The following is a 16,468-nucleotide window of genomic DNA, read 5'->3' as shown; positions in this document are numbered from 1 at the left end:
TCAGACCACTGCACTCCAGCCTGGGCAACGGCCCCTGCCTCAAAAAAATAAATAAAAAAAATTTTGAATTGCGTGATGTATACCACAGATTGAGATCTGCAGCAGTAGTGGTCAGCCACTTAAAAAAAAAAAAAAAAAAAGGAAATTCATGAAGCCAGACTATGCAATGCCAAACAGCAGCAGCGGTTAAGTTTTGGGGGAGGTCAAAAATTATACCTGGGGCCAGGCATGGTTGCTCCGGCCTGTAATCCAGGCACGCTGGGAGGCCGAGGAGGGTGGATCACCTGAAGTCAGGAGTTTGAAACCAGCCTGGCCAACATGGTGAAACCCTGTCTCTACTAAAAATACAAAAATTGGCCAGGTGCGGTGGCTCAAGCCTGTTAATCCGAGCACTTTGGGAGGCCAGGAGATCGAGACCATCCTGGCTAACACGGTGAAACCCCCTCTCTACTAAAAAAAAAATACAAAAAAAAAAAAAAAAAAAAAACTAGCCGGGCAAGGTGGCGGGTGCCTGTAGTCCCAGCTACTCGGGAGGCTGAGGCAGGAGAATGGCGTAAACCCGGGAGGCAGAGCTTGCAGTGAGCTGAGATCCGGCCACTGCACTCCAACCCGGGCGACAGAGTGAGACTCCGTCTCAAAAAAAAAAAAAATACAAAAATTAACTGGGTGTGGTGGCGGGCCCCTGTAATCCCAGCTACTCGGGAATCTGAGGCAGGAGAATTGCTTGAACCCAGGAGGTGGAGGTTGCAGTGAGCTGAGATCAGATCATTGCTCTCCAGTTTGGGCAAGAACAAAACTCCATTTCAAAAAAAAAAAAAAAAAAAAGGAAATTAAAGAAGCCAGGCTATGCAATACCAACAACAACAGCAGTAGTTAAGTTTTGCCGGGAGGGGGCGGCGGAGGGGGGTCAAAAATTATACTTGGGGCCAAGGCACAGTGGCTCATGCCAGTAATTCCAGCACTTTGGGAGGCATTGAAATGGGACGATTGTTGATGCCCAGGAGTTTGAGACCAGCCTAGGCAACATAGGGAGGCCCTGTCTCTACAAAAAAAAAAATTAGCCAGGCATGGTGGCATGCACCTGTGGTCCCAGCTACTCATTCAGGAGGCTAAAAGGGGAGGATCACTTGAGTCTATGAAGTTGAGTCTGCAGAGAGCCATGATCCTGCCACTGCACTCCAGCCTGCACAACAGCAAGAGATTGTCTCAAAAAAAAAAAAAAAAGAAAAAAATTATACCTGGATTTTCTACTGCACAGGGGTTGGCTTCCCAACCCCTGTTTTGTTCAAGGGCCAACGGTACTTTTTTTTTTTTTTTTTTTTTTGGAGATGGAGTCTCCCTCTTGTCGCCTAAGCTGGAGTACAGTGGCGGGCAATCTCAGCTCACTGCAACCTCCACCTCCCAGGTTCAAGTGATTGTCCTACCTCGGCCTCCCGAGTAACTAAGACTACAGGCACCTGCCACCACACCTAGTTAATTTTTGTATTTAGTAGAGACAGGGTTTCACGGTGTTGGCCACGCTGGTCTCAAACTCCTGACCTCAGGTGACCCACCAGCCTCCACCGCCCAAAGTGCTGGAGTTACAGGCATCAGCCACGACACCCAGCCGTATATTCTTATTTGTAAGCATTTGCCTAAAGAAAGTCTAAAAGAGGCTGGGCACGATGGCTCATGCCTATAATCCTAGCACTTCGGGAGGCTGAGGTGGGCAGATCACTTGAGGTCAGGGGTTCAAGTCTAGCCTGGCCAACACAGTGAAACCACGTGTCTACTAAAAATAAAAAAAATTAGCCGGAGCCGGCGCGGTGGCTCAAGCCTGTAATTTCAGCACTTTGGGAGGCCGAGCCGGGTGGATCACCTGAGGTCAGGAGTTTGAGACCAGCCTGACCAACATGGTGAAACCCTGTCTGTACTAAAAATACAAACATTAGCAAGGCGTAGTGGCAGGTGCCTGTAATCCCAGCTATTCAGGAGGCTGAGGCTGGAGAATAGCTTGAACCCGGGAGGTGGAAGTTGCAAGAGCCGAGATTGAGCCACTGCACCAGCCTGGGCGACAGAGTGAGACTCCGTCTCAAAAAAAAAAAAAGAAAAGAAAAAGAAAAAAGAAAATCTAAAAGAATATAAAGAGACTATTCAAAGTGTTTGGGAGAGGGCATGGAACCAGGTTAATAAGGAACAGGGATGGGAGGAAAACTTTTCACTGTTTTTTGTTTTTTGAGACGAAGTCTCTCTGTTGCTCAGGCTGGAGTGCGGTGGCGCGATCTCGGCTCACTGTAAGCTCCGCCTCCCAGGTTCACGCCCCTGCTTCCTGAGTAGCTGGGACTACAGGCATGCGCCACCACGACCCAGTAATTTTTTGTATTTTTGGTACAGAAGGGTTTGACCGTGTTAGCCAGAATGGTCTAGATCTCTGGACCTCGTGATCCGCCCGACTCGGCCTCCCAAAGTGCTGGGATTACAGGCATGAGCCACCGCGCCCGACCGACTTTTCACTGTTATATAAATTTGTTTATTTTATTTATTTTTTTATATATTTTTTGAGACAGAGTCTCACTCTGTCGCCTAGACTGCAGTACAGTGGCATGATATTGGCTCACTGCAACCTCCACCTCCCGGGTACAAGCGATTCTCCTGTCTCAGCCTCCCAAGTAGCTGAGATAGCAGGCGCATGCCACCTCACCCAGCTAATGTTTCATATTTTTAGTAGAGGGTGTTTCACTATTTTGGCCAGGCTGGTCTCAAACTCCTGACCTCAAGTAATCCACCTGCCTCAGCCTCCCAAAGTGCTAGGATTACAGGCATGAGCCACAGCACCCAGCCCTAAATTTATATATTAAAAAATGTTTACATTTAATAATCAGTTGAATGTATTATCTATTCAAAGATTAAATGTGTCTTTAAAAAAGAAACTAAAGCCCACAAAAAATAAGTAATTTGCCTTTGTATTAACCATCATATAGTTAATAACAACAGAGTTGAATACGACTAAGATTTTCCTAATGTTCTTTTCCTTTTATCACACAGCCTTTTGGAAATTTTCAGGAATGGAAGACATAAAACTTATTACAAGCAGGCTTTTCTCTGAAACAGCCACTGCCTCTGATTGTTCAGGGAAAATAACACTAGTGAGACTACACTGAAGTCATCTCCATATGATGACTTGGTAAATAGTATAATAGCCATTGTTGGGTCAAAACATTCACCATCACCCACACAATACAATGTAATAATTGGGCTTCATCTACTAGAAGGAGATGAAATTCCCATAAATGCCCTTATCATAGGTTTCAAATTCCAACACTACATTCTTTTTGCAAAACAAAATGAAATGTATGACACTAAGAATATATCTGTAAATACTTTTATACAGGGAAGAAAGCATAAAAGCAAGTCAGTTTTCTCCTCAAAATAAGTTCGGGATAAGCACATGTAAATGTGCAATTTTATTTTTACAATTAACTAAAACTGTTTGAGACCAGCCTGGCCAACATGGTGAAACCCCGTCTCTACAAAAAATACAAAAATTAGCCCGAGATCTCACCACTGCACTCCAGCCTGGGCGACAGAGCAAGACTCCATTAAAAAAAACACACACACATATACACACACACAATTAACTAAAACCATAAAAAAAAATGTTACTGAGGATCCTGAGGTAGAGAGTCCCTAGCCTCCCAGCACACATATATATATACTTTTTTTTTTTTTTTTGAGACGGAGTTTCGCTCTTGTTGCCCAGGCTGGAGTGCAGTGGCACGATCTCGGCTAACCACAACCTCCACCTCCCAGGTTCATGCAATTCTCCCGCCTCAGCCTCCCAAGTAGCTAGGATTACACACATGTGCCACCATGCCCGGCTAATCTTTTTATTTTTATTTTTTAGTAGAGACGGAATTTCTCCATGTTGGTCAGGGTGGTCTTGAACTCCCGACCTCAGGTGATCCACCCACCTCAGACTCTCAAAGTGGTGGGATTACAAGCGTGAGCCACTGCACCCAGCCAGCACATATATTTTAAACAGAATCAAAGCCCATCATATGTCAAGCTTACAAAGGAATTTTTATGTTTGAAGGTCTATCCCAAACATATATCTGTAAGAGAGAATAACACATCATACATCCAGAGCATCAAGTATCTGAGGATATCACCATTAATTCATATACAAACATCTGTACCATTTGGTACTACTTTTCAACAAGTGCCAAGGAACCACCAATCCAACTCTGGGTCCCTCCTGGGTGAGCAGGCTCACCTGCAGGACTTACTATCTCCTCTGCTCAATCTCCTGCTATCATGCTGGACAACTGTGACATTCATATAGATGACATATTCAACACAGCCCCTTAATCTCCCACTACTTCAATAACCTACACCTCCATTCCCTTTTTTTTTTTTTTTTGAGATGGAGTCTCACTCTTTCACCCAGGCCGGACTGCAGTGGCACTATCTCGGCTCACTGCAAGCTCTGCCTCCTGGGTTCACACCATTCTCCTGCCTCAGCCTCCCGAGTAGCTGGGACTACAGGTGCCCACAAACGCACCCAGCTAATTTTTTTTTTTGGGGGGGACAGAGTCTCGCTCTGTCGCCCAGGCTGGAGTGCAGTGGTGTGATCTCGGCTCACCGCAAGCTCCACCTCCTGGGTTCACACCATTCTCCTGCCTCAGTCTCCCGAGTAGCTGGGACTACAGGCGCCTGCCACCACGCCCGGCTAATTTTTTGTATTTTTAGTAGAGACGGGGTTTCACAGTGTTAGCCAGAATGGTCTCGATCTCCTGACCTCGTGATCCACCTGCATCAGCCTCCCAAAGTGCTGGGATTATAGGTGTGAGCCACCGCGCCTGACCTCCTCCGTTCCCTTTCAACAGCATTGAGACAATTAAGCCAGTTTTTGTCTTTACCTTGAAATAATGAACTCTGAGCTGTCCAATTATAGATTTCTTACAAAATCTGGTCTTCAACCACATTTCTGATTGTCTTTTTATTCTCTAAGTACACCAGCCTCCCTACAGATTTTGCTTCTTATCACTCCCAGCTTGGTCCCTTGGAATCAAACATATCTCCTACACTATCAATAGCAGTGTAAAGTTGCTTCCCATTTTATCTTTCTGTCCTGCAAGTTTCAATTTTGAATCAATCCAACCATCTTTTTTGTCCTACTATTCTTAAGTTGTTGAATAAAGTGTAAAATCCATGCTACTGGGCCCATTACAAATATATTATTTCTTTTTTTTTTTTTTTTTTTTTTTGAGACGGAGTCTCGCTCTGTCGCCCAGACTGGAGTGCAGTGGCCGGATCTCAGCTCACTGCAAGCTCCGCCTCCCGCGTTTACGCCATTCTCCTGCCTCAGCCTCCCGAGTAGCTGGGACTACAGCCGCCTGCCACCTCGCCCGGCTAGTTTTTTGTATTTTTTAGTAGAGACGGGGTTTCACCGGGTTAGCCAGGATGGTCTCAATCTCCTGACCTTGTGATCTGCCCGTCTCGGCCTCCCAAAGTGCTGGGATTATAGGCGTGAGCCACCGCGCCCAGCCATATTATTTCTAAGTAGTGGGACCCTCAATGTGGTCAACAATCTTTTAGCTCCTGAGTTTCTTTTGCTTCCCCACCCCGCCCGCTGGAGTGCAGTGGCACAATCTCCACTCCCCGCAACCTCAGCCTCCAGGAACATAAAGATTCTGACTCAAGTCAGAAACTCACCATAGTGTCTTCAGTCTCCAAACTGACTTCTCCATAGATTAGTGATCACATCAATAAGGCCATCTGTCAAACTCCCTCACTTTCCTTCTCTTCTACCACATCATTATCCGTCTTCACTTCTATCCTTTTCATGTCAAAGGACGAAATGCCTGACTGACATATTTCCTAGATAAACTTTCCCCTCACTTACAGAACTGTTTCATCTGTACTGAAAAGAAAAACACACATGTGCCATAATGGAAAGAACACAGGTTTCAGAACTTGACATACCTGCTCAAATCCTTATCCACAGTATTCTCAACTGTAAAAGAGGGACACTGACTGACATATTAACCACAAGGCTGTTGTGATCTATAAAGCATCTTTATGTTCCTGGCATATAGTATATTCTCAATAAAAATGAGTTTCACTAGAAGCAGCTCTTCTTCACAGCCAAACTCTGGAGAATAATTTTACTAATTTCTTCCTCAATCCAACATGATCTCACTACTGCCTTCTTTGCCATCCCCACCCTATCAAAACTGCATTTCAGAGGAAACAAGTGACTCCTGATTGCTAAATTCAGGGCAGGCCAGGCATGATGGCTCATGCCTGTAACCCCAGCTCTTTGGGAGGCCAGGGAAGGCAGACAGCTTTGAACTCAGGAGTTCGAGACCAGCCTGGGCAATACAGAGAAACCTCGTCTCTACAAAAAAATACAAAAAATTATCTGGGTGTGGTGGCTCCTGCCTGTGATGCCAGCTACTCAGAAGGCTGAGGATCCGAGATTGCACCACTGCACTCCAGCCTGGGCGACAGAGTGAGACCCTGCCACCAAAGAAAAAAAAAAAGCTTCTTAATTCTCATTCAGCTGGACCTCGGGAACACATGACATTGATAGTCATCCCCCTCCCTTCTTGAAATCCTTTCTTTGGCTCCTATTATAATGCTGTTATGTTCTAGTTCTTGTCCCATTCCTTTAATCTCTCTTTTTCAGTGTCTATTACCTTTCAAACAATGATGCTCCTTCTGGTCCACAGCTCTTCTCATCTTTCAGTATTACCATTCCAAATACTAAGGCATACAAATATCCCCCATATATTCTCTTGACCCTCAAAATTTATGTATCCAGCTCCAAGCTTTCTCCCAATTTTCAGACCCAAATTTCCAGCTACCCACAGTGAAATAAAAACACCTCAAACTCGGCTGGGAGCAGTGGCTCACGTCTGTAATCCCAGCACTGTGGGAGGCCGAGGTGGGCGGATCACCTGAGGTCAGACTTTCGAGACCAGCCTAGCCAAAGTGGGGAAATCCCGTCTCTGCTAAAAATACAAAAATTAGTCGGGTGTGGTGGCGCATGCCTGTAATCCCAGCTACTCGGTAGTCTGAGGCAGGAGAATCGCGTGAACCTGGGAGGAGGAGGTTGTAGTGGGCTGAGATCGCGCCACTGCAGTCCAGCCTGGGTGACAGAACGAGACTTCGTCAGAAAAAAAAAAAAAAAAATCCTGAAAGTTAACTTGTTCAAAACCAAATTCATTACCTTCCCTCAAAATTGCTTCTTTATGCTCCCTATTTCAGACGAGATCAGGCGCGTTGAGGGTGGTATGACCGGAGACTATGTTCCCTATTTCAATTAACACTACCGATTCACACCATCAGCCATGTCAGAAACTTCCTACTATTCCTCTCAAATCTATTTTGAAACCTCTTGGAATTTCGTGCCATTCCCTCCCGCCTAGATGAGCACACTCGTTTTCTGCCTACCTGGCCTTTCCGCCTGCACACGGTCTTCATTTTCAATCCTTCCTCTATATTTTCACCAGAGATAATGCAATCATACCAAGCTCCTGCTTACCAAACCTTCAACGGCTCTCCATGCCTGCAGCATAAAGTCCAAATTCCTCAGCAAGTTCTTCTCAGAGGTATACAATTTAAAGATTTTTAAATTACACAAACCTGGGTTGCACTTGTAGCGAAATCTGAACACTGGCTTAGTCCAGTCTTCATAGTGAAGAGTAAAAAGCAGAGAGGGGAAAGGAAGGGAGATGATGACAAGGGAGGAAAGAAGAGGGGGAAGGCAGTAGGGTCTGAGGGGAGGGAAGTGTTTTCCCGGGTAGAGGTGATCGTTTTCAAGGGAAGAGTGTGTCGGAGGGAAGTCAAGTGAAGGAACCCAGAACTCTGAGGCCGGAGCGGGTATGCGAGCAGGGAGGCGCTCAGTGGGGAGCTGGAAGTCTCTGAAACAAGAGTTTTCCGAGAAACGAAAGATCCCTAACGCGAGCGAGGTAACTTCTAATGGATTCCCAGGTTCTAAGGGGGAGCAGACGTGGCGGGGAGCCTGAGGGAAGTGAGAAGGAAAGGGGAAAGCGGCCGAGAAGGGAACGTCCGCCGCCGCTGAGAGGGGGACCTCTGGGAAGCCGAGGGGTCCCGTCGTGTGCGGAGGGGCGCAGGCGCCTCTGCTCCGGGGCAGAGGAGGTGGAGCGGCCGCGCGCGCGGGCCGGGCAGGATGCCCGGGTTTGTGTCCCCCGTCCTCTCTTCATGTTACCTGAGGCAGGACTGAGCAGCCAGAGGGGTGCGTGCGCGGGCGAGAGGAGGAGACGCCGGCAAAGAGGGAGCATAGTAACCCTCACAGCTCGTTGGTGGCAGCGGCTCCTTAGCCTGCGGAGGCGGTGGGAGCCCCTAGCGCAGAAGCCGGCGACTCAGCTGGGCTAGTGGCGGCGGAGAACGAGGAGACCACTGCCATGGCCCCACAGTAGGGGCCGCTCCCCCCGCCTGTTTGGCGGGGCCAGGAGGACAATCCGACCAGCGAAACCAAGAGGGCAGCTGGTAACTCTGCTGAGCTCCCGGGCCGCGAGAGACTGAAACGCCTACCGGGCCCAGCAGGGGGGCTGGGGGCGGTGTCTCGCTTGACCACGCCCCTCCCTCAAGCCCTCCCTCAGAGTAGCCAATCAACCGTCAACTCCTGATAAACGAGCTAGTGGGATTACCCAATTAGCGCTAGGAATGCCACGTGGTATGAGGGTGGGCACAATGGGCGTCCAGAAAAGCCAATCAACAGCCGTAGGCGCCAACTCCGGAGGACGAAGGGAACCAATAGGAAGGAAGTCGAGGTAAAAACAGAAGAAGCAGTGTGTGGGAAAGACGGAACGGAGGAGGAGGGAATACACCTGGGGGAAACTCAAGTCCAGGAGCCTCTTAGAGGGCGGGGAAGTAAACACAAGATGGACCAATAAAAATGTTAAACACAGAAATGATTGGTAATTGATAAAGCCAATTGAAAATGGACTAGACTGGCGCGGCTTTCGGGTTGGTCAAGGTATAGCTGAGTAAGGAAAAGCGGTAAGAATGCGGCGTCCCGCAGGATCTCAGTATAGTGAGGAGGAAAAAATATATAAATAATAGCGACTTGAAATAGTAAGAGCAATCAGTAGAGCTAAACAAAATGCTAGGGAAGAAATTAATCAGGACTATGAGATTCGGTTAAGTGAAGGCTTGGAGGTAACACTTCAGCTAGCTTGAAAACAGATTTTGAAAGAAAGCTGGTGGGGAATAAGTCGGGATTTTTTGTTTGTTCTGTTGGTTTTTTTTTTTTTTAAGAAGGGTCTCACTCTGTCGCCCAGGATGGAGTGCAGTGGCGCGATCATGGCTCACTTACAGCCTCAAACTCCTGGACTGAGGTGATCCTCCCAACTCAGCCTCCCCGGGTAGCTGGGACTACAGGGGCACGCCAGCATGCCCGACTAATTTTTTGTATATTTTGTAGAGGTGGGGTTTGCCATGTTGCCCAGGTCTGTGACTCCTGGACTCAAGTGATCTGCCCACGTCGGCCTCCCAAAGTGCAGGGATTACAGGCGTGAGCCACTGCTCCCAACTAAGAATTCTGCCCGCTATTCAAGGCACATATTTATTCTCTCTTTGCATGTGCCTGGACATCAGGAGCTCATAATCTCATGCCTGAAGAGACTGGAACAGGAAGACAGCAAGAGCAAGCAGTATGGGACTTACTGTATTAGCACTCCCAGGGGTTAGAGACTCCTTTTCAGACATCTTAAGACTTCCATCCTCCTGGAAGAGTATAGGTGGTATGCATTCCTGGTGGCAATAAAGTTTAAGAAATATGGCCAGGGCCAGGAGCAGTGGCTCCCACCTGTAATCCCACCACTTTGGGAGGCCGAGGCAGGGGGATCAAGATGTCAGAAGATCAAGACCATCCTGGCCAACATGGTGAAACCTCATCTCTACTAAAAATATAAAAATTAGCCGGGTGTAGTGGCGCGCGCCTGTAGTCCCAGCTACTCGGGAGGATGAGGCAGGAGAATCGCTTGAGCCTGGGAAGCGGAAGTTGCAGTGAGCCGAGATCGCACCACTGCACTCCAGCCTGGGCGACAGAACAAGTCTCCCTCTCAAAAAAAAAAAAAAGAAAGAAAGAAAGAAATATGGCCAGGCACGGTGATTCACTTCTATAATCCCAGCACTTTGGGAGGTCAAGCTGGATCACTTGAAGCCAGGAGTTCGAGACCAGCCTGGGCAACATAACGTGACCCTGTCTGTACAGGAAAAAAAAAAAAAAAAGTCCAGAATGGTGGCATGTACCTGTGGTCCTAGCTACTTGGGAGGCTAAGGCCAGAAAATCACCTGAGCCCAGAGGTCAAGGATACAGTGAGCTGTGGATGGTGACACTGCACTCCAGCCTGGACAACAGAGCAGGACCCTGTCCCAAAAAATATATAAAAAGAAAGAAAGAAATGTGGTAGGAGATATTGGAGAGAGAAGAGGCTGCATGTGGGTTGGGCTTAAATTCCAATATTCAAATTTGTCCTTTTTTATGCTGTGAGTGCTATTCTTGAGCAGGACCATAAACTAAACAGGGCAGTGTTATAGGAAGATTAATTGGTAGCTCCCAGGATCTCTGAAGGTAGAAGAGAGATCACCCCAGCCCAGTTCCCCTGACCAAAGGCTTTTTGGTGCCATTCTTCTGGCAACAAATCATGTGCTGCCACCTGGTGACAGCTCAAAAAACAATTTTCCATATTGCTGTTTAATATTTCTGTTGAGGTTGGGTGTGTGGGCTCAGACCTATAATCCCAAGGGCTTTGGGAGACTGAGGTAGGAGGATCTCTTGAGCCCAAGGGTTTGAGACCAGCCTGGGCAACATAGTGACACACATCTCTACAAACAAAAATCTTTTTTTAATTAGTGGGTGTCGTATCACATGCCTGTAGTACTAGCTACTAGGGAAGCTGAGGCAGGAGCATCACTTGAGCCCAGGAGTTCGAGACCAGCCTGGGCAAGATGGCGAAACCCTATCTTTACAAAAAGGACAAAAAATTAGCCGGGTGTGGTGGCGCATGCCTGTCGTCCCAGCTACATGGGAGGCTGAGGTGGGAGGATCGCTTGAGCTTGGGAAGTTGAGGCTGCAGTGAGCTGTGATCTCGCCACTGCACTCCGGCCTGGGTAACAGAGTGCAACTCCATCTCAAAAGAAAAAAAAAGTGGACCTATGCAGTTCATGTTCTGTGATGTCCAAGTAGTGAAAGGATCAGGATCATTAGTCACAAGGCATTTTTTAATGAAATATAATAGAAAATATCAGTGTATCACTCCTAGTAAGGATAAAAATTAAATCATAACATTTTTGTTTCAGTTAATAAATCTACACACATATTTACTAGGCCACAATGTAAATTGTATTTCTTACTGGAAGTCACAGCCAAAAAATTCTTAAAGCCACTGTATTAGAGGCAGAGAGAGTGAAAGAAGAGACCAGGGAACAGGCTGCTACAGAAATGCAATCTGGGCTGCTAAGGATGATGTGTGGAGATGCCAAAGAGAGCCTCAAGCAGCAGAAGCTGGGGCTAGGCATGGTAGCAGCTCACACTTGTAATCCGAACACTTTGGGAGCCTGAAGTTGGTGCATCAGTTGAGCCCAGGAGTTCAAGACTAGCCTGGGCAACATGGTGAAACCCTGTCTCTACAAAAAATATTTAAAACTTAGCCAGGCATGATAGCGTGTGCCTATAGTCCCATATATTATTACTTGGGAGGCTAAGGTGGGAGGATTGCTTTAGTCCAGGGGCAGAGGCTTCCGTGAGCCAGATCATGCCACTGCACTCCAGCCCGGGCAACAGAATAAGACCTTGTCTCAAAAAAAAAAAAAAAAAAAAAATTGCCAGAAGCTGGAGATGAGAAAAGGTAGCCTCCTACTGTCCAGATCCAGGTCCCATCAGAATATCTCATCCTCCTTTGCATCCCCCTAGCACTACTGCCCCAGAGTAGTGTCCTACCTCATTCTCCTCACCAGAATGGGAGCTCCCATTACTTTTCAAGTTCAACTGAGCTTGCACTCAGAAGGTACAGCTATAGGCTGGGCACAGTGGCTCACAACTGTAATCCCAGCACTTTGGGAGGTCAAGGCGGGCAGATCACTTGAGGTCAGAAGTTCAAGACCAGACTGGCCAACATGGTGAAACCCCGTCTCTCCTAAGAATACAAAAATTAGCCAGGCGTGATGGCGCACACCTGTAATCCCAGCTACTTGGGAGGCTGAGGCAGAAGAATCGCTTAAACCTAGGAGGCAGAGGTTGCAGTGAGCTGAGATGGCACCACTGTACTCCAGCCTGGGCAAGAGAACAAGACTCTGTCTCAAAAAAAAAAAAAAAAAAAGATACAGCTATAAATGTCTATGAACTTGGATTTCAGGGGTAGAGGTCATAGAAAGCACTTCAAGTAACAGGAAGATGAACAGGTACAGCTGATTCTATCCCATGTGGGTGCTGACTCATAGAAAACACATCAGGGAGAGTTAAACCATTTTATTGCAGCCCAGCGACAAGGATGGGCAAGCAGTGAAAAGCCTCAGTAGAGAGGACAAATAATAGCTACATCAAGAGGGTAGAGGCAGGCAGTCCAGAAACAGGGCCTTGGAGGGGAGGGTGGGCAAAGAAGCCTTCATCTTACTACTCTTAACGAGTCCTTACAGGTCATTCAAGAGCATCTTGGGGCCCCAAAGGAATAGGCCCTCTTGCTTAAGACTCTGGGCATGGAGCTGAAAGCTTCTGGGCTCCAGTATAGAAAGGGTGCTCCTCTGGGGATCTAAGAGGAAGGAAAAGGGAAGAGAAAACAAGTCATCAGCAAGCATTGTGATATGCACAGAACTAGGCCCTAGGCCTTTCTAATAGAGAGGGACATACAGGACTGACAGGATAAATAGCAACAGATATCAATGAATTCACAGAAAGGCAGAGACTCCATTCTACCTGGTGTTAAATAATTAGGCAGCTGGTATTCAGGTACCATTCAGATTTAGCCTCCCCCAAAACGGGAATCCTTGTCCTTATCCTCACCTGGCTTCCATAAAAGTTCCCAGCTACTGTTACTGTCCAGAAGACTGAATTCAAAGCTAGATGAAGAAACAGACATGGTGAAGGTAGTGGCCAGAGGCAGCTTAGATTGGAGAACATGTATGGAGGTCCTGGAAAGGGGAACAGAACCAGAAACAGAGATGATGATGATGTGTCAAGGGGGCCCTACCGGCACAGAACTCTCCTCTTTCCTGAGGCTTGGACTCTGGTCTCTTCCCTCTTTTTTTGTTTTGTTTTGTTTTGTTTTTGAGATAGGGTCTCACTCTGTCACCCAAGCTGGAGTGCAATGGCATGATCTCGGCTCACTGCAACCTCCGACTCCTGGGTTCAAGCGATTCTCCCACCTCAGCCTCCCGAGTAGCTGGAATTACAGGCACCCGCCATCATGCCCGGCTAATTTTTGTAGACACAGGGTTTCACCATGTTAGCCAGGCTGGTCTTGAACTCCTGACCTCAGGTGATCTGCCCACCTCGGCCTCCCAAAGTGCTGGGATTATAGGCGTGAGCCACTGAGCCCTGCCAATCTCTCCTCCTTCTTTAACATCCAAACATATAAAGGTACCTCAGTGACTCTATATCAAGTAAAGAATGCCCTTATGGGCTACAACCAGATACTCATACTGCCCCCAGCAGCCCACACCAAATCTAGGATAGCTGAACTTTGGTCCCCAGTGTCTGACCTGTGAGACAATTCCCCTCCACTGGCACAGCACCCACACCCCCTGACCTGAGGAGGTTGTGTTCCCTCCAGGCATCTTGGTCCTCTGTCCTGGCAGCCTCCAGGGTATGACCCTTGCCTTCCTGGCCACTTTGCAACTGCTCCAACATCTGCCAGATCATAGGCTCAGGTGGAACCAAACCTCTCGCCATGACTGTCCTCTTCAGCACACTTGGAACCCTCATGTGGGCAAGGATAGTTTCTCATGGCCGGGAGCAGAAGGGTTAGGAAGAAGAGCTCTGGAGAGAGAGTCAGCACAGGGAAGAGAGTAATCGAGACAGGGGCAGGAGAGGGTATCCTGGCCTCCCTGCAGAACAGGATAGATAGAGAAAGGAAGGGTCCTCCACAGAGAAATATGCAGGGAGAAGTCTGAACCTAGTCCTACCTTCCAACTGCCAAACTGAGCCTGTCATCCCTTAGCCAGATCAGTTTCAGCAGCAGTTGCTGGCGCTGGCCCGCAGATGAGAGAGAATGTAAGGGGGCTGTTCCCAACTTCTTTCCTTTTCCCTCCCTGCCTGTGACCAGCCTGCTGCCGAAAACTGAGACAGAAACATTCTGGCTCAGCCGTTGGGAAGCTTCCAAGCTGACTGAAAAGACTAAACTCACACCATGAGAGGCAAAGAGTGCAACAAAATACTTGGCCACACTTCTCAGTAGCTCAGGCAGTTGGAGCCATGGCCACTTAACGGGCGTGGTGGCGGGCACCTGTAATCCCAGCTACTCAGGAGGCTGAAGCAGAAGAATCGTTTGAACCCGGGAGGCAGAGGTTGCAGTGAGCCAAGATTGCGCCATTGCAACAGAGCCTGGGCAACAGAGTGAGCCTGGGCAACAGAGCAAGACTCCATCTCATAAAAAAAAAAAAGAAGAAGAAGAAGAAGACTTTCCAGAAAAGCGGACAAGGAAACACATATTCACCCCCAACCTTTTACTTACTCAACTGGTACTGCAGCAACTTCAATTCCTTCTGCATAATCTCTGACTCCTCCCACAGCACTGTAGGAGTGACAGCAGTGCTATTCTAGAGTCAATCAACAAATCCAGAGTAAGAAGGCCACCAGCCTCCCAGAATGCCAAAAGTTCAAAGGCCTCAAGAAGGCAAGGTTTTGCCTATCACTTACTCAGTCTGCAGCTCCTGAGGAAGGCCATTGGTAGTACTGCATTCTCCTGGTCCTGTTTGCATCTGGGCTTGGGCTTTCTCCCACACCTGGCTCCGAAGGCCCTGCAGTTACCTTCTCAGCTCCTCCAGGCATTGCTCCAGGAGAAGAGCCCTCCCCTTTGGGGCCCCCTGCAGCAACCTTAGTGATGCTGTAGTGGGACAAGTTAGGGATCATCCTCTCTAAGAGTTTCACAAGACCCTAGATACTCTACTTGCAAAATAAGACACATGTGCACACACAACAGGTGTGTGGCAAAATTGTGTGCATACGTATGAAGCTGTGTGTATGAAGAAAATAACTGGCCAGATACATTCCAAGATACTGAGCTGGTACTTCTGCTGCTCTCACTCTTCTAGCAGGCCCTGCACTGCCTGCCTTAGGGCCTCAGTCACCTACCCAGGCAGAAAAAAACATATGAGCTACTGTATAACAGCTTTTCCCAATCCCTAATATCCTCATCTCACACAAACATCACATATACACACCAAGGATTCCAAGCCTCACCTGAGCCTGAGATTGAAGCTAGGATCAGAGAATAGTAACCTCATCCCAGAGAGAGGATGGGCTCTAGGACTCAGGGCAGCTCAGTCTTTGTAGGACTGTGGGAGTCTCTAAAGCCCAAGGCTGTTGAGCTTGGACTCCTGACTGCAGAGGCAAGTGATGAGAGGAAATCCAGGTCCCAGCCAGGTTCCCGGCTGAGGGAATAAGGAAGGGTTAAGTGCAGGGTCTGTGTGGGGAAACAGAGTTAAGGAAAGGACAGAGTTGGAATTTGGAAGGAGTAATAGATGATACAGGCCCTGGAGGAAGGCACAGAAAGAGAAAGGGCTTGGAAGTAGAAAGAGACATTACTTACCTGAGTTGGAGACCCCAAGAGGATACAGCCACTGCTACAAAAGAAACAGTTGCACAGGTCAATGAGCTCTGAGAGTCCCTTAGCCTGCCCACGCAAACTGGGGACTTCCACCAACCCCTCACCTTAATCCGGGCCACATTTCCATCAGTAGTGTTGAGAAGCACATCCAGCTGCTCAAACCAGCTGAGGCTCCTACTCATATCCTGTGGCAGGGGAGCGGCAGGGGTCTGGCTCCCTGGTGTCTTGTGCTTACTCTCTCAGCGGGGGATACCCAAGGTACAGCCCAGGAAAGGCCACCACGTTAGATGGAAAGAGGGTAGTGGGGATGCAACTTGGAGTAGGGGGATGCACTATCAGACCAAAACTGCGATCGTGGGACTAGGGAAAGGAAGGACGCTCTTGGGGAACTGGCGGGAAAGCGGGATACCCTGATGATACGCAGATATCAGGTGGGGGTTGAAGGTGCCAGAACCTGGTCGAGACCTCCCCAGAAGCAGTACACTGGCGCCACCACGCCAAACCTGTGCCAGTGACAACTGCCGCCGCCGGGTTCAAAACTTCGGGTTGGTTTTGAAAGTCCGACTTTGGACTGGCTGCCGCTGCGCCACCTGGGAAACTGAGTTCGCCTCTCGCGAACACAACCGGCGATGGAGGCGGCGGAACTACCTTTCCCTGGAAGAGACACGTACATGCACACCCCCACCGTGTAG

At 48.2% G+C, this 16,468-nt stretch overlaps 2 protein-coding genes across 3 annotated transcripts in view; both read right to left on the bottom strand.

Annotated features, from left to right (window-relative positions):
- LOC105494934 (testis associated actin remodelling kinase 2) overlaps positions 1 to 8,528 on the bottom strand; it is a 151,692-nt gene extending 143,164 nt beyond the window's left edge. Inside the window, exon 1 of one of the 2 annotated variants that reach the window (XM_011763972.2) lies at positions 8,216 to 8,528. The gene's annotated coding sequence lies outside the window, so the exon portion shown is untranslated. The remainder of the gene's footprint in view (positions 1 to 8,215) is intronic. The other variant, XM_071093975.1, reaches the window with a different exon arrangement.
- A 3,729-nt stretch (positions 8,529 to 12,257) lies between these two features.
- LOC105494938 (CCDC163 homolog) lies at positions 12,258 to 16,270 on the bottom strand. Its single transcript, XM_011763994.3, has 5 exons — positions 15,881 to 16,270; positions 15,759 to 15,836; positions 14,682 to 14,766; positions 13,013 to 13,140; positions 12,258 to 12,761 (listed from the first exon to the last, which is right to left on the bottom strand). Exons 1-5 carry the CDS (start codon positions 15,956 to 15,958, stop codon positions 12,654 to 12,656), a joined length of 477 nt encoding a protein of 158 aa, XP_011762296.1. The 5' UTR covers positions 15,959 to 16,270; the 3' UTR covers positions 12,258 to 12,653.
- Between the last annotated feature and the right edge of the window lie 198 nt (positions 16,271 to 16,468).

This window comes from Macaca nemestrina, chromosome 1 (genome assembly GCF_043159975.1).
Source record: "Macaca nemestrina isolate mMacNem1 chromosome 1, mMacNem.hap1, whole genome shotgun sequence".
NCBI classification, from domain to species: Eukaryota; Metazoa; Chordata; class Mammalia; order Primates; family Cercopithecidae; genus Macaca; species Macaca nemestrina.
Note: the sequence above shows the minus strand (reverse complement) of the source record. Positions and strands in the feature narration are given on the sequence as shown.

Excerpts from the sequence above, each read along its gene's own strand:
- LOC105494938 (XM_011763994.3), bottom strand. The coding sequence starts at position 15,958 with ATGAGTAGGAGCCTCAGCTGGTTTGAGCAGCTGGATGTGCTTCTCAAC. Across the intron at positions 15,837-15,880 it reads GAAATGTGGCCCGGATTAAG|GGACTCTCAGAGCTCATTGA; the intron begins GTGAGGGGTTGG and ends GGGCAGGCTAAG. Across the intron at positions 12,762-13,012 it reads GGAACTTTTATGGAAGCCAG|ATCCCCAGAGGAGCACCCTT; the intron begins GTGAGGATAAGG and ends CCTTCCTCTTAG.